The sequence below is a fragment of the Sebastes fasciatus genome, chromosome 4, assembly GCF_043250625.1.
Source record: "Sebastes fasciatus isolate fSebFas1 chromosome 4, fSebFas1.pri, whole genome shotgun sequence".
Taxonomy (NCBI): domain Eukaryota; kingdom Metazoa; phylum Chordata; class Actinopteri; order Perciformes; family Sebastidae; genus Sebastes; species Sebastes fasciatus.
Window position 1 is genome coordinate 27,935,379 of NC_133798.1, and position 27,292 is coordinate 27,962,670.

The 27,292-nt window shown below is 40.3% G+C and overlaps 1 protein-coding gene and 1 long non-coding RNA gene across 2 annotated transcripts; both read right to left on the minus strand.

Moving 5' to 3' along the window:
• Nucleotides 1-7,148: 7,148 nt before the first annotated feature.
• Nucleotides 7,149-8,576, minus strand: LOC141767089 (uncharacterized). Its single transcript, XR_012593770.1, has 3 exons — nucleotides 8,163-8,576; nucleotides 7,719-7,963; nucleotides 7,149-7,228 (listed from the first exon to the last, which is right to left on the minus strand). It is a non-coding gene; the product is annotated as an uncharacterized LOC141767089 (long non-coding RNA).
• A 6,682-nt stretch (nucleotides 8,577-15,258) lies between these two features.
• Nucleotides 15,259-27,066, minus strand: LOC141766454 (5-beta-cholestane-3-alpha,7-alpha-diol 12-alpha-hydroxylase-like). The gene is made up of 2 exons (XM_074633334.1): nucleotides 25,663-27,066; nucleotides 15,259-15,809 (listed from the first exon to the last, which is right to left on the minus strand). Exons 1-2 carry the CDS (start codon nucleotides 27,028-27,030, stop codon nucleotides 15,627-15,629), a joined length of 1,551 nt encoding a protein of 516 aa, XP_074489435.1. The 5' UTR covers nucleotides 27,031-27,066; the 3' UTR covers nucleotides 15,259-15,626.
• Between the last annotated feature and the right edge of the window lie 226 nt (nucleotides 27,067-27,292).

Consider the following 27,292-nt stretch of genomic DNA (forward strand, 5'->3'; position numbering starts at 1 on the left):
GTGCAAAGCACACTGGTCTATTATTCGTCGGGCTTATTCCAGTGTGCCTAGAAGCACAAGGCAAAGCCTTGTGCAAAGCACACTGGTCTATTATCCTGCGGGCTTATTTCTTATTCTTCTTCTGCCAAACTTTGGCACGCTACTCCTCCGGCAGCGTTGCCAACACCTGTACAAAAAATACATCAAAACGTGCGGAATGATCGGGAATCGTGTGCTATGACCTGGCTAAGAGATTCGCGCAGCGCGAAAGCGCGATTTTTTTCTCCATTGGAATGCATTGAAAATCGACGTGAAGAGTGCTCATAAACACTCCTCTTTGGGGCCATACAGAGTCGCCATACTTTAACGTAGAAACGGGATTAAAAGTTTAAACGGGGGCGCTTTGGTTAGCTCAGTTGGTAGAGCGGGCGTCCATGTATTAAGGCTTGGTCCTGACCGCGGCGGCCCTGGTTCGAAACCGGCCTGTGGCCCTTTCCGCATCCACTCTCTCTCTCCCCCCTTTCACGACTCTATCCACTGTCCTGTCATAAAAAAATGGAAAATGCCCCCAAAAAAATAACTTTAAAAAAAAAAAAAAAAAGTTTAAACGGGTCACGAGACTTGGGACTTTATTTGGCCAAATGGAAATTTTTTGATAGCTGGCACGGTTTTCACGAAATCGCAGTTTACGTTTTGTGAAATTTTCAGACGTTTCAGATTTTATAATGGGTGTGTATTGCGTGGGTCGTTAAGGGCTAGAGCGCGTGACATCATCGCTAGAGTGCGGGAAAGCTTTGAAATCTTTTGAAAATTTTCAGAACAAATTGCTCTGTAGTCCACAACGTCCACTCCTCATACACAATTAATACATCAAAACGTAGGTATTTTTGTGCCGGTCGCAGTCATGTAGCTATGGAATCAGTCGGACTTACACATCTGGCGACACATGCCTGAACGTGAGAGCAACTCCAGGCTGTGCTCCCATAGCAGCCCATATTAAATTTCACAGAATTTTTTGGATCAGAGAAAAAAGTTACTACTTTTCGAAACTGCCGCCGAGGTCACATTTTTGAAACTACAGACCCAAATGTCGCACCATTTGTTCATCAGAGACTCCTAACTGGTCTCATGAACAATCTAAGTGATAGGAGTCACGGTTTCTGTCGTAGAAGTACTTTTATGACATGTACGTCTCTGGTTAACTCCTATTATAAACTGCCCCACTGCAGCAGTGGCCAATCACCACGGCAACTTCAGATTGCTGCTAGACAGCTGATTCACATTAGCCAATCAGAGCAGGCTGACTAACACACCCACACACACACACACACACACACACACTATTTACTGTATCATGCCATTTCAGTGAGCCAGCATGCTCTAAACCAGGCTTCAATGGATCAGGGCCATAATTAATGTGATCAATTACACCTGTGATTAAAAGCCCCCAACTCTCATTGTATGATAACAGGAACTAGGTATTCCCCTACTTTTCAAAATAAAATCCCTCAACTCTTACTGTATATTAACAGGAAACTAAACACTCCTCACGGCCCCCCAATCACCATGGCAACCACTGACAGACATGCACGCAGCGAAAGGACCTACAGTGATGACCTCACTATGGACCTCAGACAGTCTGAATCTGCCACCCCCTCCACACACACACCACCCCTAGCCCCCACCCATCCCCCCAGCACCAGGCACACTGGTCCAAATTTCTTGCGAAATTTTCTAGTATTAATAAATGTTACTGCATGCGTGGGTGCGTGGGTGCGTGCCAGCGTGCGTGCCAGCGTGCGTGCGTGCCAGCGTGCGTGCGTGCGTGCGTGTGTACACACTATGTATTTACTTGAATTACTTTAATATTTATTTTACAGGAGGGTTCAAGGCATTGTGTTTATTTGGTCAAGGACAATATGCTTGCTTTTGTCTCATGAAATCCTTAAACCCTGGCTTCATAAAATGTGATTATTTGGTCAAAATATTTATGTATGTACATTTTTGTTTATGATTACAGTGTACAAGATTTACCTGATAAAACCTGACCTTGACCTTCTAGTGAAACTTGATTGACAGAACAGAAGCTACTGAAGATAACATCTGCCCTGTCTGATATTAGGGTTACACAAAGGGACATGATGACCATGTTACAGAAATGTATGTAAAGTATTAATGAGATAACTGCATCTTTGCTTTATTTTGCTTTTCTCCACATTAACCTTTTATGTGCTGAGAGTTGAAAAATTATAAACGAATGTACTGTACACAAAATAAATAAAGCAAAATATTTGGATTTAATAAGGAGTAAGGCATATGAAATTAAGAGCTTTTAGAGCAATATTTACAGTACTGAATTCACCACTTTAACTTCTTGATATTGATCTTTTGAAAAGTAGAAAAAGAAGCAAGATAATATCCTCACAAAATGTATTTGAACATAAATTGTCAAGAGTTATCTGATTTCTAAAGTCTGCTCTGTGTTGCTCCTCGACTATGTAGTCGACATGTAGCACCACCTTCTGGAATGTATATGTTATTGCAGCAGCAGGGTGTTCACTGCAAAACTGTATAGTCTATGTGTGAAACATACAACCTAGCTATATTTATCCATCCATTATCCATTATCTGTTACCGCTTATCCTATTCATGGTCACGGTGGGGGGGGATGGAGCCAATCCCAACTGACATTGGGCGAAGGCGGTATACACCCTGGACAGGTCGCCAGACTATCACAGGGCTTAACTTTACTCATACAAGATATATTTAATTACTGTTTGTATTGAGTTAAACAGCTCTCTAATGTTAGGCTAGAGGTGTAGATCTCCATTGTGATTTGTAAGCAGAAGAGAGTTATATTAAGTTATATTGAAAGTCAAAGTGTCCATTTTTGTAGGCTAAACCTAACGAAATGACAGAAATGTCATAAAATATTTATTGGCCTCGCTACCAATTTTTATGGAGGTACCCATTAATTACTTTTATTCCACTATCTGTGGATCCTTTAGATTAAGTTTGTACAAGTGACAGGTGATGTACATGAAATTTCTAAATATTTTGTCTGACAAAATGACAAAATTTCTGACCATCTTCTCGAGGTCCTTTATCATGTGAATGTTGTCCATCCTCTGTTAAATCTCTGTCACTCAACACAACAAGCTTTTTTGTGCATTTTTTTCTGTATTTGTTACCTTTAATGAGCAGTTTAGTGTGAAAATATGAGGTAAAACACATTTTTCCACAAGAGAGAGCAGCTGAGACTGAACAAAATAGACTAACACAGGACAGAATAGATCATAGTTCTTACCTATCGTGTTATAGCAATTTATATATTTATCCAAATTAATAAAAAGTAATTCTGTTAAAGCTACATCCATTATGCACTTATTGTGATATCATTGGTTTTGTGAAGGCGGAGTAATTATTGGATGATTAAAATGAAGGTGAAGTGGGTCAAAATCTCAGGCCCTGACAGCAAAGGTCAGAAGAAGTCACAAAATAGTAAATTTGGTACCATCAGGTCCAACCAGCTGAGATGGAACTCCCTGCATGAGTGTGTGTTCAGACATAACTTCAGTGGAGTTTTAACTGCTCAGATGAGTAATTATCATTTTCATTTAGGCATGAACTGTTTCTTTAAATCTGTGTTGTATTACTCTCAAAACATCTCACTGGTTGTGTTCCTACAGCACAACTAGGGGACATAATGCAATGGACATTTGCAACACTAAAATGTTTTTAAAAGAATGAAAAGCTTGAATAAATATTGGGATACACCCACAATTCAGTATTTAAGGATGATAACAGTTCATTTCTAATTAGGAAGTAAGGCTTGAAACTCTTGATACAACATGCAGGGATGGCTGTAGCTCAGTGGGTAGAGCAGGTCGTCCTTTAACCACAAGGTTGGTGGTTAAAGGACGATGCTTAGAATGAGTTGGATGCAAAGGTATGTACCTGTGTATATATATATATATATATATATATGTATATATATATATATATATATATATGTGTATATATATATATATATATGATGATCCTAATAAAGTTTAAGTTTAAGAAATGGTGATGTATAACTTCACAAATTAACTAGCTAAGACAACGGAGTGCCAGTCATGGGCTATTGAGCAATTACATTGTAAAACAAAGTTTAGAGACCACAATGTAATAGGTTTATCTGGTCAAGGAAAAATTAAATGAATAGGCCCTGGCATCATAAAATGTGATCTTTTGTTATTTTGGTCAAATAAAGGCTTTATTACAGGTTGAAAACAAATCTAAAAACAGACAAGCATTATTGCATTATCATGTGAACAAGCCTAACCTAAAACCTAACCATGACCTTAATATAGTGAAACCAGTCCAGTGATGTTCCATTCATGGACATACCCTAAAACAACAGATTTTTGTCTTGATTGGCAGATTAAATATCACTCATACCTTAGAGAGAAGCTAGATCGCTTGGATAAAGTGTCTAAAACAACACAAATGCATCTTTCTCTCTTATGTTCCGATTATTGGACTGGGACTGTGACAGTTTGAGTGATGTAAGTATGTGGCTCTGTCATTTATGATTGTATTCTTATATTTTCTTTATTACAATTCGCCAGGTGAAGTTGTCATGTCCGTGTGCGAGGTGGAGCTTGCGTGTGTTATTTCTATGGTTAGGCGTGAGTATAGCGCCTGGTCCATCTGTCGGCTGTCTGCCGCGGGTGGGAGAAGGACTGAGGTTCCCTGCATGTTTAGCAGGGACATTACCCCATTCTTTATTTTTATTTGTGTTTTTGTATTTAGTTGGAATGTGCTCTGTTGTGGTTCTGATGTTTTGGTACAGCTTGGGTATTTTATGTTTCTGTTTTTTTTGGGGTTTTTTTTGGAGTGTGCTAGGAGATTTCCAGTTCTTTATTTGCATCAAGAATTTTAATGGCAAATAAACTTCGGGTCTGCACTTGGAATGTGAGAGGGATTAATAATCCTATAAAGCGTAGGAAAATACTTACCTTCCTGAAAAAAGAAAATATAGATATAGCTCTAGTGCAAGAAACCCATCTTGATGACAAAGAACATTTAAAGTTAAGGCAGGGTGTGTTTGGACAAGTTTTCTTTTCATCCTTTACAACCAGAAGCAGGGGTGTTGCTGTACTCATTAGACGAACCCTGCCTTTTAAGGTGGTTAACTGTGTTGAAGATCGGAGTGGTCGTTATGTTATAATTAAAGGGAGTTTACAAGGTCAAGATATTGTAATAATGAACGTTTATTTCCCACCAGCTCATCCAGTTGCTTTTCTTTCTAAAGCGTTTTTTGATTTTGCAGAAATGACAGCAGATATAGTAATTGTGGGTGGTGATTTTAATTGTATATTAAATCCGCTCATAGATAGATTCCCACACCGCATTATGGCCCCCTCTCCCCAAGCAAATGCTCTTCGTGCCATCTGTGAAGATCTCGGATTTGATGATGTTTGGAGGAGTCGTCACCCTTCTGACAAAGAATATACATTTTTCTCTGCTCCTCATGGGTGTCAGACTAGAATTGATTATTTTTTTCTACCCAAATCCGAACTACACTCTGTTTTATCTTGTAATATAAACAGTATAATAATATCTGATCATGCCAGTATGGTTATGGACATAAAACTTAAAGTCTCAATAAATCAGGCCCGACAGTGGAGACTTAACACTATTATTCTTAAAGATAATACTTTTATATCTTATTTTTCCACTGAATTTAAGGCATTTTTGTCCATCAATTTACAATCTTCGAATAATCCCTCAATTCTATGGGAAACTTGCAAGGCCTATGCAAGAGGGTTGATCATATCATACTCTACAACTAAGAGGCGCCAAAAACTTAAAGAGCAAAAATCCTTAGAGAGCAATTTGTCAAATAAAGAAAAGATTTATATCAGCTCTCCATCACCTTATTTATGGCAAGAAATTTCTGCTCTTAGATCAGCTATAAACTGTCTTCTTACTAAAGATGCAGAGAAAAAAAATAAGTATATTAAACAGAGCTTTTATGAATATGGAGATAAACCAGGGAAATATCTTGCATACCTGGCTAAAAAACGAGCAGAGTCCCAGTCTATAGCAGTGATTGCGGATGCTGAGGGCAATAGGGTATACGAAAACAGACTGATAAATGACAGCTTCAAAGATTTTTACATAAATTTGTACTCTTCTGAACAGACAACTGACGCACCTCAATTAATGGAAGACTTTTTTGCTCAGATTAATCTTCCAACACTATCAGAAGAACAGGAAAGTTTTCTTAAAGCTGCAGTGCGTAGAAATCCGGAAAACGCAAAATCCTGCATCAAGTTTCAGTAATGCTATCTTTCTAACTTTAGTGTTTTTTAGTCTGTACAGATAACTTTACACATCTGAAAATAAATAAAACCATGACCATGTTATTCATAATGGAAATGGTAATTTTACATCTGTTACATATCTATTACTAACAGAGCACCGTCGAGTCAGATCCTGACTATGTCCTGGAGCAGCCGGCTACGAATGGACGAGGAAGAGGAAGAGGGCGAGCTAGTGGACGTGGACGCGGCAGAGGGTCTGGCCGGGGGAGAGGACAGAGTCAGCTTGAAGACCCTCTGGCTGAAGATGACTTCAGCAGAGTACAACAACTACAAGCTCGACAGTTACCGGCAGTTTGTTGTGTGGCAGTATGGAGCCTTGGGGCGGGGTAACAGAACTGTAATTCCCAGCTGTTGTGTGTGGAGGATTAGGGACAGATATCCTGACCCCCACCACCAATATGTGGGCTTTATCCCACACAGGCTCTGAAACAACCCCCCCGCCCCCACCCCTCCTGTGTGATGTGATATTTTTGTAGAGTATTTACATTTTACTTATTGTTATTCTTGCCATTGTTTTTGTAAAAATAAATCCATTGAAGGATGACCACCTGCTTTTTTTGTTCACGACTGCCAGTGTCAATACCATGCAGTAAAGAAATTCAGCTCACTTGGGTAACACTTTTATTACATTCAAAAATATAGATGACAATCCCAAACATTCATAACACACCACAAAAAAAGTTTAAAAAAAGGTAAATTAAAAAATAAGTACACCATCTTTCAGTGGGGCTAGGCCTATAGAACATGTCTGACCCCTGGTCAGTATTTTTGAGTGGTGGCCATAGTAGGGGTGTAGGTGGGATCGACTCAGGTGAGGTGTCGCAGGGGTCACGTCTTCTCCTATGGTCGGCTGCTCACTTAGGTAGTCCTTGGCCCTGCGAATGAACAAAGAATAGCATGTTAGAATTTTGAAATCAGTTGTTTAGTTTTGACTATAACGTCACACATATAGGCCATATATATAGGCTATAATATTTTTTAAAAGGCTGCTGTAATGCATATATAATAACTTATTTAGCATGCAACTCTATGCTGGTCTTTTGTTGGTTGAGAAGTTTCTTACTCTGCCTCTCATGCTATAGTACCATATTATTTCAATGACAATATGTCAATGCGTCTCTTTTTGTGTGTCAATGCGTGATGTCTTTACATTATCATAAATTATACCTTTCATATAACATCTCTGTAGTCGTCAAAAAGCTGCATGTAATTAACAAAATCTATATGCAACCTTTATCAACTAAAATCAGAATCAGTGTAATGAGAAACTATGTTGTGAAGGCTGCAAGGGTTAGTGTGAAAACATGCAATTTGGGTTTCTGAAGAAGGGATGTTGAATGAGGCCCACTGAAAGAACTTCTATACCTTGTCGTCGACTGACTTGTGTGTGCAGTAGCTCCTCTGTGGTTGGAGGTGGAATACCACATAGCACACCATACTGCCGCGGGTCATCAGGCCTCTGGCGTCTCACACGCGGCATGCCTCTGTCTGCTGTGGTGCGGCTACGGAGGATGGCCCTCTAGAGGTCAGGAATGTAGCCATAGTCCTTGTCGACCTTCATTGTGTACAGGCTCCACTTCCGCGACTTCTTGTTGTACAGCTTCCGGTATCTGACATAATGAAATTAGCATATGACCGAAACAGGAAAAGATGGTTATTGAAAAATGAATTTGTGATAAATTTGCAAAACTGCTGCCTGTGCAAGGGCAACATTCATTATAATTATTCATGTATAAATTTGACCTTATATTATAAAACTAATATACTTCCGTTTTAGTGGGTATACTGTTGTCAATTTTAAGAACTTACTCAATGGAGCCATCAGCTTTTCTCTGCACTGGTCGGTGGACATGATGATTATAATCCAAACCAGCAAGTAGGGTGCGAGCTGAATAGACGGGCGGGGTGAAACTGAATCTCTTGCTGGCATACATCAGTATGTGGTTGTGAAAGGACTCAAGTTCTGCTGTAGACCTAAACAGTAAAAAACAAGTGTTAGATCTTTTATGTTGTCATTAGTCATTAGTTGATACATATAGTCACAATCAGTGGTGGACAGTAAAAAAATAAAAAGGACTTTGATCAAGTCACTGCATGATTTACAATCATCTGTATTTTAGAGATTTTTCAAAAAGGGACCCACTCTCTGCATGATCTTTCCCAAGATTTACTCACTTTTTTCTTCCCTATGTGGGTTTATAGGGAGTAAGCCAGGAGCTTCCTTTGTTTGAATTAAATACTTGTGAACATAAACATTACATGTAAAACCCATGCCCACATACCTAAATCCCAGGTACTTCACTACTTCACCCAGCCAGCGTGCATTTAGCACTATCTCAATGAGTGCCACAGATCCCTTCTCTATCCATTCCTTGTCCCTGTTGTCCGACAAGGGTCCATGGTGACAGGCGCCAAGAGCCCACTCGTGTTCTCCTGTGACGTGATGGAGTAGGCCAGCCCACATGTCCTAAGAGAACAATAACGCATCAGCAATGATCCGACACATTACGCTGAAATGATGTCTGCAGCTGTGAAATATTTCTGGCTCCACAAGTGTAGCAATATAAATAACAGTTCATATAGTACTTACAAAGAAGTCGTCATAGGTTGCCGACATTTTGGCACAAAACCATAAGTGGTTGCACACATCCTTGCTCCAAATGAGTAAAATGGAGCACCCCTTCTGCTGGCTCGCCTGACCACAGAATGAAATGCAAAAACAATCAAAGAAAATTATTGGTGTAAGCAAGTTTTGTGACGAAGTGACAATGAGTTCAAATGAAATACATTCCATAATATTACCTGGTGGATCTTCTTTCCAAGGTTTTTCGATCCGTGCCACTTATATATGCCCTTGGCTGTATGAACAGTGAACAAAAGACATTTGTAAGTACAGACATCTGCACAAGTCAACACACATATTAAAAATGAATAACAAACTAAAAACCTATATACGTACTAAAGAGTGCAGCTATCTGGCTATGAGCATCAGTACATATTTCGCTCAAATTTCCTATTTACTGACGAAGTGTGTCAAAAGTCCGGATGAAGGCTTCCTTCTCCATGATGACACTGTTCCGCGCCGTTTCACGTTTGTCCACTGTCACCATGGAGATGATGTCTTTAGAGTCATTCTCCATCACACTATATGTGCAGTACTGTGCACAGAATCCAGGGCTGTCCATCCGACCATCTCCTTTTAAAACAAAACATAAATAATAATTTCAGAAATTGGAACACACTTTTTTTATGATTCACTCTAGTGGATATGATACTGACCACTTCCGGTTGTACAACAACCGGTATTTGTCAGTATCATATCCACAAATCTATGTCAAAATAGAACTTACCCAGGGCCACGACACTGGCTTTGGGCTTTAGCTGGGAAATAACTAATCCTCGCTTTTCTTCCCAGAACTGTTTTATGGTGTCCACACAGTAGGTGTCCTGTATTTTGAAAAATGTGGACCTTCCCACCATCCCCATGTTCATAAATTTGAACAGTAATGCCACTTTCGCATAGTTGTTTCCAGAGAGGAGGATATTGACAGCCAACATGAAGTCCCCTATCAGCATCCCATACTTGAGAGCGGACTGTGAACTCCAACGCCACACAATATGACCAAAGGGAAACGTCTAGAAAAAAAAGAAGAGTGACAGAAAGCAAAATGGGTTTTATTGTGCATATCAAAGCTTAGTGCGGTGCTGCATATATTTTGCACTATACAACACATAAATTGGGCAAAAAGTACCACACACTCCAAAGTCATGAAGTACATATATTTTCCAAAAATGGCTGTTCCTGGCTGGTGTCAGCTCAATGTACAAGATTCTTCACAGCCTTGCCCAATTCCCACCAAGGCAGTTTGTAACAGTTTGTGATGCAGCAATTACGATTTGCTGCTTACATTGTTAAAACATTTTAAAAGACAACATAATATCAATACTGTAAAATAAATACTCACCCACTCAATGATGGCAGCTGTGGCCCTGGATTTGACCGTCACCTGAAAGGGTCCATGGGCCTGGCACGCTGCATTGGTAACAGGGTCCTTCCATCACTGTCGACTTCCCTGGTCTCCTCCTCCTCCTCCAAAGATGAGACAGACTCTGTCTCTTCAGCGTGGCACAAGGTGTCATCTGCCCAGTCAATGCTATAGACAGGATCAAATTATTTAGTAATATTATCTTGCACCAATATACAAAGGGGCACATGCTCAAAATATAAAGAGGAAATTCAAAAACAGATAAACTTATATGGAATTCTGAATGTCGTTGAACTCCTCTACATTGATGCGGTCAGCATTCAAATCAAGTGATGTCATACTAAGCACAATGAAATAATAAGAGAATAAGATCACATTACTGCTCATCACAAACTCTGAGACCAGAATATAACCACCAAGAATGCAGGATATAACTCATATGCTACCATAATTAGTAACCTGTATGAGTAACGCTACTCATACAGGTTATTGTATGAGTAACACTACTGTATGAGTAACGCTACTCATACAATGCTGCCAATGCTGGAATAGCAAGCTTTTCAGTAGGTTGTTCCGCCATTGACCGAGGCTTTCACTATCTGCAGAGACCAGACGTGAACGCGCATCTCCTTTTGTGGAACAGCCAATAGGAACGCTCTCTCTGAAATGCCCTGTGATTGGTCAAAGTCTGCCGTCACGGGCAAGATTTTCTAAAGCCTGTAAACAGAGCCATGAGGAGGTGCAGAGGTGTAGTCTTCTCTCAGATCACTTGAATTACAATATGCTGAAAGGTTATTATGGAATTTTTGCCAAATTATGCCAAAATATTGTTGCCTACTGCCACTTTAACAGCCCCATTACAAGAAATGAAGTAGCTAATGCCATCAAAAAGCTTCAGAGTGGGAAGTCGCCAGGGCCTGATGGGTTCTGTTCTGAATTTTATAAGGAGTTCCAAGACTTACTTTTGGAACCGTTACTTGAAATGTTCAATCATTCATTTTCTATTGCAGATTTGCCACAGACCCTTAAAGAGGCTAACATATCACTTATCTTAAAGAAAGGGAAATGTCCTGAATCCTGCTCATCCTATAGGCCGATAGCTCTTTTAAATGTGGACAGAAAATTGCTTTCTAAAATTTTAGCTACTCGTTTGGAGGACCTTCTGCCCATATTAATTAAAGAGGATCAAACTGGCTTTATAAAAGGCAGAAACTCAACTAACAATGTCAGACGTCTCATTAATGCTATTCAGGCCTTTAAACAAAAATCTATAGATGGTCTGGTGCTTTCGCTGGATGCAGAGAAGGCATTTGACCGAATTGAGTGGCCTTTTTTAATTTGCACATTAGAAAAATTTGGTCTTGGTAGTAATTTTGTGAAATGGGTTGAAATCATTTATAACTATCCTCAAGCTGCGGTTATGACTAACGGACTTAGATCAGAGTATTTTAATACACATAGAGGAACTAGACAGGGCTGCCCTCTATCGCCTCTCCTGTTTGCATTGGCCATTGAGCCACTGGCTGAGGCCATTAGAAGAGAGCCCTCTATATGTGGTCTGCAGGTCGGAGAGATATGCCATAAGATAACATTGTATGCTGACGACGTCCTAGTTTTTCTAACTGACCCAGAGACATCTGTTTCAGCCCTCATTAAGGTGATTAACATGTTTAGCAAATTCTCTGGGTATAAGATTAATTTAAACAAATCAGAAGCTATGCCCCTGGGTACTCTAACTACTATACCTAATACGGTCCCATCCTTCCCTTTCAAATGGTCCCCTGTAGGTTTAGTCTATTTAGGTATTTTTATTACCCCATCATTTAATCAGTTGTATAAAGCCAACTTTATCCCTTTATTTGGTAAAATAAGGCAAGATTTAGAGCGCTGGAACTCACTTCCTGTTTCTTGGTTAGGACGTATAGCCCTGATAAAGATGAATGTGTTACCTAGGCTACTTTATCCCATTCAAATGATTCCCATATTGTTTTCAAATAGGGTTCTTAAAGATTTGAATAGCTGGCTCAGCTCTTTCATATGGAGCAAACGTAGACCTAGACTCAAAATGTCAGTTCTACAATTGCCAGGTTCAATGGGTGGTTTAGACCTGCCAAATATCAAAGTATACCAGCTGTGTGCTCACTTGAGATTTATATCTGAATGGGTGAAAGATGAGGCATCTTCTGCTTGGCTGAACATTGAAGCATCATTGTCCCAGCGTAGACTACAGGATTTATTATTTTTTAAGAATTTTAAGGACATAAGAAATAATTGTATAAATCCAATAACAATCAATGCTTTAAAGGCATGGCGATCAGTCCGTCGTCTGGAGGGGAGGTCCAAATTAACTTCCACATTTACCCCAATAATAAACAACCCTGAATTTTTGCCAGGGATATTGGATTCTGGTTTCCGACAATGGAACAATAAAAATATTACAAAATTGGGAGACTTACTTTCAGATAATAGTCTCATGTCATTTGAACAATTGATAAAGGAATACCAACTCCCAAAACAAGATTTCTTTCGGTTTTTACAAATAAGGCATTATATCACTAAGAGTACAACCATTATAGATCATCCTGAGGTGTCTGCTGTTGAGAAAATGCTGTTTCAACGACCAACGAAGGTGTCTCTGAGTTTGCTATATAATGTAATGAATGGCAAGTATACTACAAATACACAGAGGATTAGGAGTGTATGGGAGAAGGAACTGTCAGTAACTATTAATGATGAGACATGGGACGATATTTGGAGTCATGCCAAAAAGATATCTATCTGTACCCGGATGAAAGCAATCCAATTTAAAATTATACATAGAATACATATATCCCCTAATCGCAGGCATTTCTTCGACCCCTCACTTTCTCCTCTGTGTCTCGAATGTAAAACAGAAATAGGTACCTTAACTCATTGCCTTTGGTCGTGTCATAAATTACAGAAGTACTGGTCTGAAATATTATGTCAAATGGAAAAGATATTTGATAAGGATTTAGAAATGAATCCAATGTCTTTGATTTTAGGAATCCCAAGTACAAATATAATTACTGCAGCCAACAAAAGGTTATATAACATTCTTACATTTGCTGCTAGAAAAAATATACTACTACAGTGGATCAGTGATAAGAAACCCTCTGTACAAGGCTGGCGAAAAGTGATATTTGAGATGGTCCCTTTGGAATATCTGACAAATATTATACATACATAGAGTAAACAAATTCTTCTATTGTTTTTTACTTCTGTGATTATGAGTGTCCTGCAGTATTGTTATACTACATGGTACAAGAATTTGTCAACTACTTTAAAGTCAAAACTGCTCCAACAAATGAAAATCTGCTCAAAGATAGTAGGTCAACCCCTTGAGAAACTCTATGAATCAGCCTATCATAATAACATCTTAAGGCTGGCTAACAACATCGTCTCTAACCCCAATCATGTTTTGAACAGTGAATATCAACTGTTACCATCGAATCGGAGATACAGGGTTCCACGATTTAATAAGGTTAGACTGAAGCACTCTTTTTTGCATCAGTCAATCCTTAAACTAAATATGGAGCCTAATCCCAGATCAAATGTGCGTTAAAGGGCCCTGAATATTGTCTTCTGTGATTGTAATGTTTAAATGTTTGTATAGTTGTTTATTGTCTTTGTCCTTTCTGTGATGTTGCAAACGGAGCTGCTGTTATGCAAAACAAATTTCAGACCTGTCTGACAATAAAGTATAAAGTAAAAGTATAAAGTAAAGTATACCAAAGTAGATCAGTTCCATAATATCTGGCAACCCTATCTGAATTATATTGGACCCGAACTCTCTTCCATTATCTTACAAGGAGTCTCTTGAACATTAACTCATATATCCTGTGACTTCCCTGCACTATGGACTATTTCCTACGACCTCCTATATACATTTTTTTTTTTTTTTTTTTCTACCTGAGCTGTACCAGTGTTTTTTTTTTTTTTTTTTTCTCTTTTTCCTTTATCCTTATTGTGGTTGTGAAAATAAGAAAACCCAATGAACATATTGGTGGAAGGGAACAAGGAAAAAAACAAAAAAAAAACAGTTGTGGAGTGGTATAAACTGATATTCGAGCTAATATCAATGGAATATCTAACATACAGATTTAAATGTAAAATGGGTGATTTCTTTAAGACTTGGACATCCTTTTTTAAATATGTTGGGGAAAAAAACTTGAACTAAAGGGTCTTATAGATTGCAATATTGAAAATTCGCCAAAGGGCCATTTTTGGGCCGTAGGGCGAGATATTTATTTGTTGACTTATTTATTTTGTTTTGTTTTCTTATTTTTCTTAAAATGTTTTGTTGCATCAGTGTCGACTGCGATAAATTGTAACGGACTGAGCGCCTCCTTATCCTTATTTATATACATACATAGATGCTTTGATTTTTAAAATACATATGTGATTGTGTACAATCATCTCTTTGAGTATATTAGGTGCTATGTATACTGTGTGTTAGGGTTCTAAATCTGGTGCTTAGTTTTTGTGACCAATGTGTGCTGATTTATTGTTGGTTTTGTATGTGTTTGTGTTTAAAAGCATAATAAAAATATTGTGAAAAAAAAAAAAAAAAAAAAAAAGACAGAAGCTAGATAACACCCGCCATCTCTGATATTAAGGTTACACAAACAGAGAGGTGCTTTTGTTCAACAAAGGTTAACTAAGGATACAACCATCTAACAAATGAATTTAAAATATTAACAAAGCAAGGCATCTCTGGTTTTTCAACTTTTTTTTGTTCTCGCCCCTCCATAGACATGAGATGTAACTAGTTATGTAGACTTTTGGTCTTGCTTGATAAATTATTAGACATTGACAATTCACAGTGAGTCATGTAGCTTCACTGGAAAGGATATCATGCTGGAAAACAGCTGTGCAAAAAAGCAGTCATATTTACAATATTTTGTTAAACCAACAGTATTTGTTTATTCAAAGATTACTGAATTATTGTTGACTGGATTGAACTGCTCTCTCATTAGCAAACAGAAGAGAGAGGAGTTATATTCATAATAAACTGTTCAAAACATAGAAAATAGTAGTGCATTTGTGTATAGTACACCTGGAGGGAATCAATCATAGTTCTTATTTAGAAAATGGTTTACAATGTAGTTATACTGTATCCAACAATATTAAAACATGAAAGGTGATTATCACATCATTGGTGTAAAAACACAAAACACTTCATTGTGTAATCTGTTTCCTACATAATTGTCAAATCAAAGCTTAGAGAGAAAATCACAAATCATTTTATCAGAAAAATTAAAATGATTTAATATCTGAGTCTGTATCGAAACTGAACATCTCTGTCAGGTTGCATGGATCCAAAGCCCCATCGCCTGAGGTCAATTTCAGGTATTTTCTCATCGGGATTCTTCAGCTCAAACTCAAAATAAACCAACATGAGGAAAACAAACTGCTTGAGCTCGTTGGTGGCAAAGAAACTGTCGTATCTCTCCTGCGACAGTGCTGTTGAAGTGATGAGGAAGGATGCTCCGCGGACACTGTTCTTTTTGGTATAATAGAGTTTATTACAAACAAGCAACAAATGTCATAACGAACGTCTAGAACGTCCGGAGGTCTCAACTCAAATCTGAGAGTCCTGCCTTTGGGGCTCTCGCGCCTCCTTATATCGGGCACAGCTGTTATGCAACATCTGTCATGTAACATGCGAGCTGAGCATAAGTCCATGTGTGTCCTACATGTTTATCTTTCAACCCCTGGACTTTGGACCCTATGTCCACGTATGCTATTTACCCATGTTTGCATAAGAGGGGCCCCGCTGTCTTGTATAAGACCTGAAAATATACCACATATTCCCCCCTTCGAGACTTACACAAAGTCTCGAAAAAATAAAATAAAAGACATACAGGTGTATAAACATGACAAATTTAACAACCCTTCCTTTTTACCATTGAAACAACTACATGGAGTATAAAAGTGAGAGTGAAAAACCTGTCCGGCAGCTAATCTTTCTTGAAATATCCATTAAACAATGTAGACAGGAAAATTCTCTCACGGTCCCTCTGCCAAGGCGACCATAAGTAGTACTCCATAACACTGAAATGAGGAATTTTAGCAATTTGTGTATGGAAATGATTTAAGCAAATGCATATGGAACTCTCAGCAAATCAAAACAAGATAATGTCCAAAGTCAGGCTGGTCGACCCATCGCACCTTTCTATGGACCTTTTCCTGCCTACCCCACTGTCCCTAAACATCGAGAAAAAGAAAAAGAAAACATCTGAGGTCCCATTATATTTAGAAACCATCATTTCCCAAGCATGTAATACACAAAAAAGAAAATTCATTTTCAATAATACTAAGGTAACATCTAAGAGAAGACATAAGACTGTATAACGCTGCAGTTTCTCAGCAGCCTTGATTCAGGTGTAGTATCGATGACGTCTTGACTCTGGATGTTGTATCGCCAGTCCACGTTCAGAGTTCTTCAGGCCATTCGTATTTTCATGTTTGAAGTGTCTGAATCCATTCAGCCCATCGGAGTCCCTGACAATCCACCACCCTCACAGTGTTCTTCCCCCAATATGTTCTAGAATGAAAGAAAAGAAAACCAGTATCTTTTGCATACATAACAGATACAAATTAAAACATCAAACACAGAATAAGAACACTTCTATAAGTAAAAATGTGAAATTAGAAATCATATTATCCATTAATCATATTGTTCATTTGTTGCCATACCCCCCCTTCGAGACTACACAAAGTCTTGAAAGAGCAAACCCAAATCAACACTACAAACTACGCAAGCAAAAACAGAGGTAAAGAACAGGATTATAATCCTCTGAGATATTTAAAATGGATATTCCTCCACCAATTCGATCTTTATTGCGTCATCCTCTTCCACGTCCGTGTCAGCTTCGTGTAATAATGGCATCAGCGTTTGATCGCCGGGCAGCACAACTCCAACCCATTTAATTATCATGGCCTTTGCAAAGGTCAACAACATCGTGCAAAAACAAAACATCACGCACAACGACATGACGAGCGCTACCAAAACCTGAACTAACACTGCTCCTAATGGCCCCAATTTATCCTGCAACCAAGCATTTGCAGACCATCCCGCGTCTTCTGATGGGCCAAACGCATCTCTTATGAGCTTCAATGCCCCTATGACACTAGTCATATTATCAGAGCTATCGGGAATCAAAGTGTAGCAAGCATCCCCTGTTAAATTTAAAGCAACACATAAGCCCCCTTGTTTGGCCAAAATATAATCAAGAGCCATGTCATGTTTCAGCAACGTCATTCTGTGACTTCTCTGGGTGTTTGACAACAATTCGAAACCTCTTATGGTTTCGTTCGCAAAGCCTTGCAAGGTGTAGGTAATGTTGTCGATGTGATCTGCCAAGAATGCCACCCCATACCATGGAAATAATCCTATACCCCACTTCTCTCCTAAACTTATTCTCCAATGGTAGGATTCCAACTTGTGAAACTGTGCCAACTCACGTTTTCTCCTACTACTTGAAGCAACATCAGATTGGACCCCCTTTGGCCCTTCTCCCTTCTGGCTAGTAAGAACCTCATATGGAAGTTTCAACAGTGCCATATAACAGCATCCTGTCCACCCATATGGTAGAAATATGTATGCCTTATTCCCACAGACCCACCAAATATCCTTGAAATTCCCGATAGTCACATTCCCTGGCAATATCTGATTATGTACCCTTACAATTGTCTTCTTTTTGTGTTGTGGTACCTGAAAAGACGCTTCATACGAATCATCACTATTCCCACGTTCCATTTTACCCAAGTCCATCATATATTTATCACACTTTGATAACCCCATAAACGTTCCCGGTCCTTCATGAGTTGTATTTGAACAAAAACAGCTGTTAGCTCCCACTGCTGTCACCTCCATTATATCAGGGACCGCTGTTCTGATATCTTCATGCTGATCAAGTACATTTACATATGGTAAACCTGCCAACCAAGAACAAGTCAATCTAGGCTTAAAAAGGTTCATTGCTAAAGCCATCACTTTATCCACTGATGATTGCTGTTGATACAAGAGCCATGATAATGCATAACTTTGACACATAGTGGTTAGTGGTTCTGGTATAGTCTCTAAAATCGAAGGCCATGAGCTTGGCGATCGGATTTTCACCAGACACGGACCATCCGTTTTCACAACCGATCTTACGGAGTGGGTTACTTGCTGAAACCATAAGTTCCTACCTGCCCAAGGGTCTACGATTTGTAACACTGAAGAATCAAACCCAAACGCCTTCCATTTAGTGTCTCTCTTTTGTATTGTATGGTATTGATCCATCATGTACCCTGGTGTCTGATCAGAGTCAGCAAAGTTATTATCTATGTTTAAAATAGTCCTCTGAGCTGTCGTAGATGACTCTACATACTTTTCTTCTATCCTCTGTTCTCTAACTTCAACAATGTCATTATTTCTGTTCACGCTAGGCTCTATTTTTGAGCATTCATCCCCTTTGAAGTCATAACTAGAGTAGTAGCCAGAGTCGGTGTATGAACATTCTTAGTTGTTTTTGGAACTAATGTAACAAGCTTTATCTGTGTACTAATCACCTTTGGAGTGGTTACTGTAGTAAATTGTCTCTGAACTTCTTTAGTACCCCTAGAAACTCCAATAGGCCCCAAATCTTTTATCAGGAGTGACACTCTACGAGTCACACGACCTGTGATCCAATAATTTTGATATGGAACAAATTTAAACTCCGGTTCTTCATAAGAACACATGTATTTTCCTTCGTCTTCCCGGGTAACGTTACGCAGGACAAGGGAACAATCATCTTTAATTTTCGTCCACCTAACCTCATTATACAAAATATACTTCCTCTGATCACGAGGCACAACGTCATCGTCAGGTCTTGTCAACAGCAAATCTTCACCACGACTATTTTCCCATTTGGGAAACAAGTTCCCTCCATTATTCCATCTCCCACACTGACAAGGAAGGTAAGCTGTTCCTCCTAACTTAGCTCTGATCACAGTACTCAAAGGAGGTGACGTTATAGATATCACCTGAGGCGCCTTTGTAGTTACATGTGATGCCTTTATACTTTCAATAGCTTTTGCCATTGAAGGAGTAGATTTCCCTTCCATCTGTCCAGCTTTCGTCTGGAGAGTTGATGTCATCGTTGTCAATTCTCTTGTTTCCCCAACCTCTTGTGAATCTATACTCTTATTCCCCCCTAGTATTACTAGAGACACCACGCGAACTCCAAATCCTAGCTCGGACCGCTCACTTCCAATATGTCGATCGTAAAAAGAACACCTGTAATCACCTTGATCTTCCTGTTGAGGCTTATATACATAGAGACTACAGTCTCCCTCAACCTTCACTCTCCTTTTGTCATTAACTAATGTATATTTCCCTAATGGTACTGTCTCTGACAGATCTAGGATCTTACCATGGTTATCTTCCCACTGAACTCTGAGTTTCCCTTTACCACTATTTTCTTCTGTACACTGACATGGAAGCCTAACTGACTGTCCCAAGGTTACTTCAACCCTGGTTCTAATAACGGTCTGGTTTGACTCTTCTCCTAACTGGTCTCGGGCTCCTTGGTCTAACTGGATCCCTGGGTTGTCCTGCAGCGGAGTCACCGCCCTTTGATATCTCTGGCGCTTTGCAGGCAACTGAAATAGGCCCTGCTGGGTCTGGGACATGTTGAAAGACAATGTCTCTATATCTTCTGTCCTGTCCATCAACTGCCGAGTCATCTCTGGCATCATCAGGAATGTGTACAGACACATCAACATTGTCCACAACCTGGGTGATCTCTCCTTCTGAATTCTGACTCTGGGGATTTTCATGCATCTCCCTCTCTGGAGTGTGTTCTCCCACATTGTCTTCGGGCTCTCTTGAGCCTTCAACATCTTGGATCAGTGACTGTGGCGCCCCTTCACTTGGTGCTTTGACACAATGTGATAAATGATACCATGTAGGAGACCCCTTAACCTGGACCGCGGTTCCTGTACTGCGAACCACTTCAAATGGTCCCTCACGGCGTTCGTTATACCACTTCCGTCTAAACACCTTCACGAACACCTTGTCTCCAGGTAGCACTGTGATCCTTTTTTGCTCATCGAGCTCCTCCTGCACCTCCTCCTTAGCTTGCCTGTCAGACACATATGTGAATATTCTTTTATGTAGATTAACCATGTATGTGACATACGTTTGCATTTCATCTTCTAAAAGGGCCAAACTTGGACCTTTCCCACTTGTCCGCAGACAAGGTGTTGGCATCAGTCTTCCTGTAACCAACTCATGAGGTGTCATATGTAAATCGCGGAGCTCACTAGAGCGACATACCATTAACGCCAATGGAAGTGCTGCTATCCAGTTTAACCCCGTGTGTTGGCATATTTTGACAATACGATTTTTCAGAACACCGTTCATTCTCTCGCAAATTCCTTGACTTTGTGGGTGGTAAATTGCCCCAAGACGTTGTTTAATTCCTAGTTTTTGCAAAATCAATTTCACCGTCTTATCCACAAACTCTTTCCCATTGTCTGAGGATATTCGATCTGGAAGTCCCCACCTGCTTATGACCTCTCTACATAAGAACTTGGCAACCGATTGAGCATTCCCTTCAATCGGTTTTATCATGTCAACATAGTCCACAACTAGTTACACCTGCCTATGACATAATCAATCTGTTCAAGCAAACATGGTGCCCAAAAATCACACTCTTTTGTAATCTTTCTCTTAACTTCCCCCCTTGCAGCGTGAGCTAAGCCATGCGCCTCCTGAATCATCAGACCCAACAGGTCTGGAGGTGATAGTATCAGCCCCTCATGATTTCTCCAAAGTCCAGTAGCATCTCGGGTGGCACCTCGGTCTAGCCACAACTGTTAATTTCTTTGATCTCTTCCTCTCCAGGGCTGCGCTTGATCAAAAGCTGGCTGTAGGTAGGCGACAACTGGAACCACCGGCGGTGTCTGGAACGATTGGAGCTGAACCTGGTTCGGCTGTGGTAGTGGTACCATTTGATTTAGTGGAGCCTGATTCTGCATAATCAGAGCCTGCTTCTTCTCCATCCTCTTATTATCCATCAGTTGCATGTGATTAAGTTTCCTGAGGGTCTCGTGGTCCTGGTCTTTTTGATCATTTTCCTTTTTCCTATACAGCTCCACTTGGTGGGCTATATGATCCGTGTAACCACTCTTTGCCATGCTTCCAAGCCCAACCACCTCTGCCAATTTGCTTCTCACTGGCAGGGGCAGCCCCTTCTGTATTCTGGTTCGCAAAATCGACTGCTCCATTTGATTCAAATCCGGGTCATTTCCTGTGACATTTCTCCACACTTGATGAACTCTCGACACATAGGCCCTCGGGTTTTCCTCTTGTCCCAGTGGATCAATAAAAATATTGTCCGGATGTACATTTGTCGGAAATGTTTCTTTCAGCGCCCTGCACACTTGACCTCTACTTGCAGAAAACAGCTCTGAATCATTCACAGCAGTTCCCACATATCGATTAAGTCCAGCTTTCTGTAGAATCTCTCCCATACCGTGAACTCCAATGAGGTTGGCCAAGAGTCTCTTGATATCTCCCATGGCCAGTTGCTCTCCCACTATGATCTCTTCCAACTTCGAAATCCAAGGATGTGCTCCATCTTGAAGAGTAGGTAACTTTTCAAGTATGTTTGACATATCTGTACTCTGCCAAGGCTTATACTCCAAATTCTGTCCTCGGATGACCACTGGACATATTTTGTTGAGATTTAGCTGTTTTCTAGAGCGCCCTCCAGTTGTTGTGGCAGATCGTTCGGAGTTTTCATTCTCTAACTGGTCCTTCCGAGACCACAGTTCCTCTAGCTGGTACTCTAGATCTATTAGGTCTTCTGGATTATCAGTTCTTAGTCGTTCGCGGTGACATCGGTCTATGCTTATTTTGATCTTTCTTAAGGCCTTCCGGGCTTCCTCTTCCTGGCCCTCTTCATCCTCACTGTCATCAGAGATAGCATTTCCTCTTATTTCCGCTCTTGCCAACATCCGTCTGACTGCAGGGTCATATCCTCCCCTGCTCCCTTCCTGATCGCTTTGGTCACTCTCGTTTCCATGGTCCTGCTTTTGCGTCCCAGACCCTAACCTTGATTTCTTCTTGGATCTTGGATACATCGTTATAGTTGTCTCCGCTCGTCCTGTTTCTATTGTTCTGTCCTCCTCGTTTCTGATACGGTAGTCACCCTCCTGACTGATCACCGGGATCTGAGGATAGATTTTCTTAGCCTTCTTCTTTGCCTCATACGGTGGTGGTCCCTTCACTGGGTTCATGTGTGAGAACGATGAATTGGTGTCTTTCCTTAGTTTTTCTGTTTGTTCTGTGTTTTGTTTTATTTCTTCTGCAACTTTATCCCTCTTATCGTTTGCAGCTTTGATCAGTTTCTGTCCCTCATCTTCAAATAACTGGAGAATGCCAAGCTCCACTTGCCTCTTCTCTTTGCGTTTTATCCCCTTTTTTCCCTTCTTTTGCTCAGCTTTGTATGTGGATACAAGTACCAGCATTATTTTAATTACATCTGGGTTAAGAGTCCCCTCCATTGGCCATGGTTGGTCAATTTCAGGCCAGCGTTTGTGCCATTTTTCCGATATTTTTGCAATGTTTGCGATGCCCCTAATTAAAGGATTATTCTTCTGTACTATCTCAACAGGAGTGATTATTTTTGGATTTTTAGTGTTCTTTTTCCTCATTATAACGGCTTCCTTATGTTCCGTTATTGTACTTTTAAGAAGTAATTGTTAAAATTAAAACTCCTCAAGGCTATTTAGAAGATTACTTTCCCCCTTTTTTTTTTTTTTTTTTTTTAAATCCAATTACCCAATTAATCAATTAACCAATTTAGCCAATCCAACCAATCAACCAATTATCCAATTAATCAATATTCAGCTCAAATCGTCAAACAGTCACCACCTTGAATGTCCACCACATCACAGATCAGACAAACTACGCACCATAACATAACTGAACATCTGTAATTGTCAGCAGAGTTTAGACTAAACAATCATATGCCATTAATTAATCAAATGCATTAACTGATCAATCCGTTGCCAAGTTCTCTATTAATTCATTTATTTATTTCTTCTGAATGAGCAGGTCAGTTTCCTCTTAGGCTTAATAAATGAAAGTAGGTCTATATGTGTACCATCAATATTGCTTATGACTGAGAACACATACAAATATGGGAATGCAGGTTTTGTTTTTGTTAAAGAGTTTGTGAATAAATTGTACCGGCCTTTTTAGTAGATTGACCTGGAGAGCCTCCAAGTTGACGTCAGTAATCCACCCTCCGTGATGTGCCGGCCCGCTGCCGTGCCTCCCGTCTCAATTCTCATTCACCATAAATGACATAACAGACAAAAAACATGTAATGATTTAGTCTCTTGTGAACCCATTAGGTCCCTTTAACAGCATCATCAATTTTATTCCTAACTTAAACCCCTACCTAAACATTAAAGCACTTAGTAAACCCCACTGATCCAAACAGTTCAAACGGCCAAGGATACTCCCACATTCCAACCTCCTCTAGGGAATTCTGAGACGAGTGAGAGATAGGGGGGGGTTTCAAACGCTACCCTTCTTAAACGAAGTTCATGGTTTTATACATTCTTTATTCTTATTATTATATATTTCTATTCTTTTCCAAGGGTTATACGGGTACTGCAGTTACACAACTCCACTTTATTCGTCCTGGTTTATAGTTATTTATCTTATGTGTATGCGTTTATCGTAACCAGGCTCATTTCAGTGGCTCATCGTTTTATTCTTTTACTGTATCTCCCGGAAGTCCCTCTTTTGCAGAGAAAACAAGCGTCCACTCCTACCGGCCGTGTCATCACGCCCAACGGCGTGAGTGACAGCAGAGATCCAGAGAGGGTGCGCTTCGATCTCTGATCCAGAGCAATTCCCACAATCAACAGCTTATGTTTTACATTATTTAATTAATTTAGTCTTCTGGAAACAGAAGCTCATGGTTTTATACAATACATCGGGCCACGTATCTATTCTTACAAATTATTAACTTTGACACATATATTCTCTTCCCATGCATTTTATGGCACACATATGGCGCCAAGTGTCACACACCCACATTTTTCCCAGCTGCATCTCCTCCCAAAGTCCATACACACACATTCTCTTCACTCCAACTTTAGATATCTTCATTCATACAGCATGCTTTCTGCCGCTATTTTCCTTACTTTTTCTCATAAAATTTGTGCTGCCGTTGAGGTGTAAAAATCTCCGAAGAGAGGCTACTTCTTGAACACCGTTCGTCAACAAGCGTCAGAGTGGTAACGGTCATTCGAATTGTGATTCTACACTCTCCAGTTATTAAACTGACCATAAGATGTCGTTTTCAGGTTTTAATTGCGGCCCATACTACATGCTCCTCCACTTGAGGGCTTTCTATTCTATCCGATTTGCGGCTTGTCATATGATCATTTCCTTTATTTCCTTCATTTCCTTTATTTCCTTATCTCTCTTAACACTCTTTTCATTTATTTATTCAAATTACCTGGATCCAGGTTTCCCAATCTTGTCTTTCTAAGTTAATTCCGGACTATGTCAGAGCCATCGTTACTCAGTGTCTAATATGCATTTTTTATGCATGTGTCTTAGCGTTAATCTTGCACAATACTCTTTAGTACACCTTATAGTTACCATGACTATTCTAAACTATTCCTTGTATTTCTCATACTTCTTTTCTTTACTTTTTTCTTTTCTCTATTCATTCCCCCTTTTTTTTCATTAAATTTAGCATGGAGCCTCACTTTAAACATCAAATCAACAGTACATGTCTATAACAAGAAGGTTCTTAATTTACGGTGTGTCCAAACAACTCCACATAACAGCCCCAATTTATGACCAGCATTACCGTTTTGTGAAGTTGTCGCTGAGGCCACTTCCGATCCTGTATTCGTGACGCCAAATTATGTCGTATCTCTCCTGCGACAGTGCTGTTGAAGTGATGAGGAAGGATGCTCCGCGGACACTGTTCTTTTTGGTATAATAGAGTTTATTACAAACAAGCAACAAATGTCATAACGAACGTCTAGAACGTCCGGAGGTCTCAACTCAAATCTGAGAGTCCTGCCTTTGGGGCTCTCGCGCCTCCTTATATCGGGCACAGCTGTTATGCAACATCTGTCATGTAACATGCGAGCTGAGCATAAGTCCATGTGTGTCCTACATGTTTATCTTTCAACCCCTGGACTTTGGACCCTATGTCCACGTATGCTATTTACCCATGTTTGCATAAGAGGGGCCCCGCTGTCTTGTATAAGACCTGAAAATATACCACAAAACGCCCAGGACACATGGAGACTCCAGCACCCCAGGGCATGTTGTAATATTTCACCTTCTTCCCTGCCTTGTAAAAATCAGTTTTCTTGCTCCCGTCTGGATTGAGAAAGCGGTCATATTTGAATGACTGTGGGTCGGGGTGGATCTCTGGGTCGACTTGAACAGCCAGGTAAGGAAACAATGCCATTCTGTCACCCTCGCGAATGAAGTATTCACGACCATCAGCCATCTTCAGGGTCATATCCTGAAGCACTGCTCTTGTGAGGAGAGGTGCAGTGGTGAGTCGGAGGGTCTCTTCTACAGCGCTGTCCAGGATCGGTGTTTTCATCAGTATTTCACGGGTCAGGTTGATTAAAGGGCCACCATGTTTGACTTCTTGCTTAAATTCCTTCAGAACTTTATCGACCTCTGACTTCACTGCTGTCATGGCTTCTGGGTGTTTTATGAGGAAGAGGAGCAGCCAGAATGCAGAAGGTCCTGTGTTGCCCTGAGAGGCCCAAAGAAGCGCAAACGTGTACCTGTCTATCATTGACTCCTTCATACCCATCTCCTCTTTGGCCCGCTGGAGGTCCCACACCCATCGGCTGATGTTATCCTTGACCTTCATCTTCTGCACTGAAAGAGTGTTCCAGAAGTACCTCAATAGCCTGCCTGCTTCCAGCCTCTCCCTTGGTGGCAGGACCCCATAAGCCAGTTTGGGAAAGAGTTGGTCATATTTACGAAACTCGTGAAATAAGGCTTCTGATTCAGCTCTGTCTTTCTCTTTGGCTTTTTCCTCACTTCCTTCTGACTCATGTGGCTCATTGCCAAACAGAGACAAGTAGCCAGCCCTGAAAACAATATTGTAGCTGTACATAAACAGTCCGTCCTCCATCCAAGTTCTTCGGTCTTCAGCCGAGTCGTTGTTGTGCAGCATGAGGTTCTGCAAATTACTCGTAATGGCTTGTGTCATTACCTCTAGGCCGTCCCCCTTGAGGTTCTTGTTGTTGGACATCTGGAGAATGTCGTGATCCCCCTCTATGGCTGTGTAACCAAACACCCTGCGCACCAAATGGTCAATAAACTTGCGGAAGTCCAGTTTTTCTCGGCTCTCCTTAACAAGTGACCCAAACGACAGAGGGTCCTGAATAAAGGTGATGTAAAATCCTCCCAGCTGTATTGTGAACACATCGCCATGCTTTTGCTTCATCCTCTCTAGGAACTTACTGGTGTTTCTGCGAAACTCTAAAACATGACCAAGCCAAGGGATGGACCCCTTATCCAGAGGGGGTTCTCCTGGTCGCCGCTGTCTAAACACCCCGAGGAGGTACAGCCCTCCAATCAGAGCGGCAAGAAAGCCAAGAAGGATCGGCAGCAGCATTCCCATGACTGATTCCTCTAACAGCCACACAGAGATTTGGAGTTAAGGTCCAAATCCTGCATGATATACAGACTTTTGCTCCTCCCTTTGCTTGTTGGATTGGTTTCAGCATCCTAGGAACTGCCTACTAAATACTTTTCCACAACAACAGGAAAGAAGAAACATGAAGCAACACTTTTGCTGTGCGTCAACTGACTAAACACATGGTTTTCTGAATGATTCAATTATAGGTATTTCACAAAAATGCCCACAAACAGGCAACATTATA

Coding starts and splice junctions, on each gene's coding strand:
- LOC141766454 (XM_074633334.1), bottom strand. CDS start 27,030: ATGGGAATGCTGCTGCCGATCCTTCTTGGCTTTCTTGCCGCTCTGATT. Junction 15,810..25,662: donor CCATGTGTCCTGGGCGTTTT/GTGGTATATTTT, acceptor CTGTCGCAGGAG/AGATACGACAGTTTCTTTGC.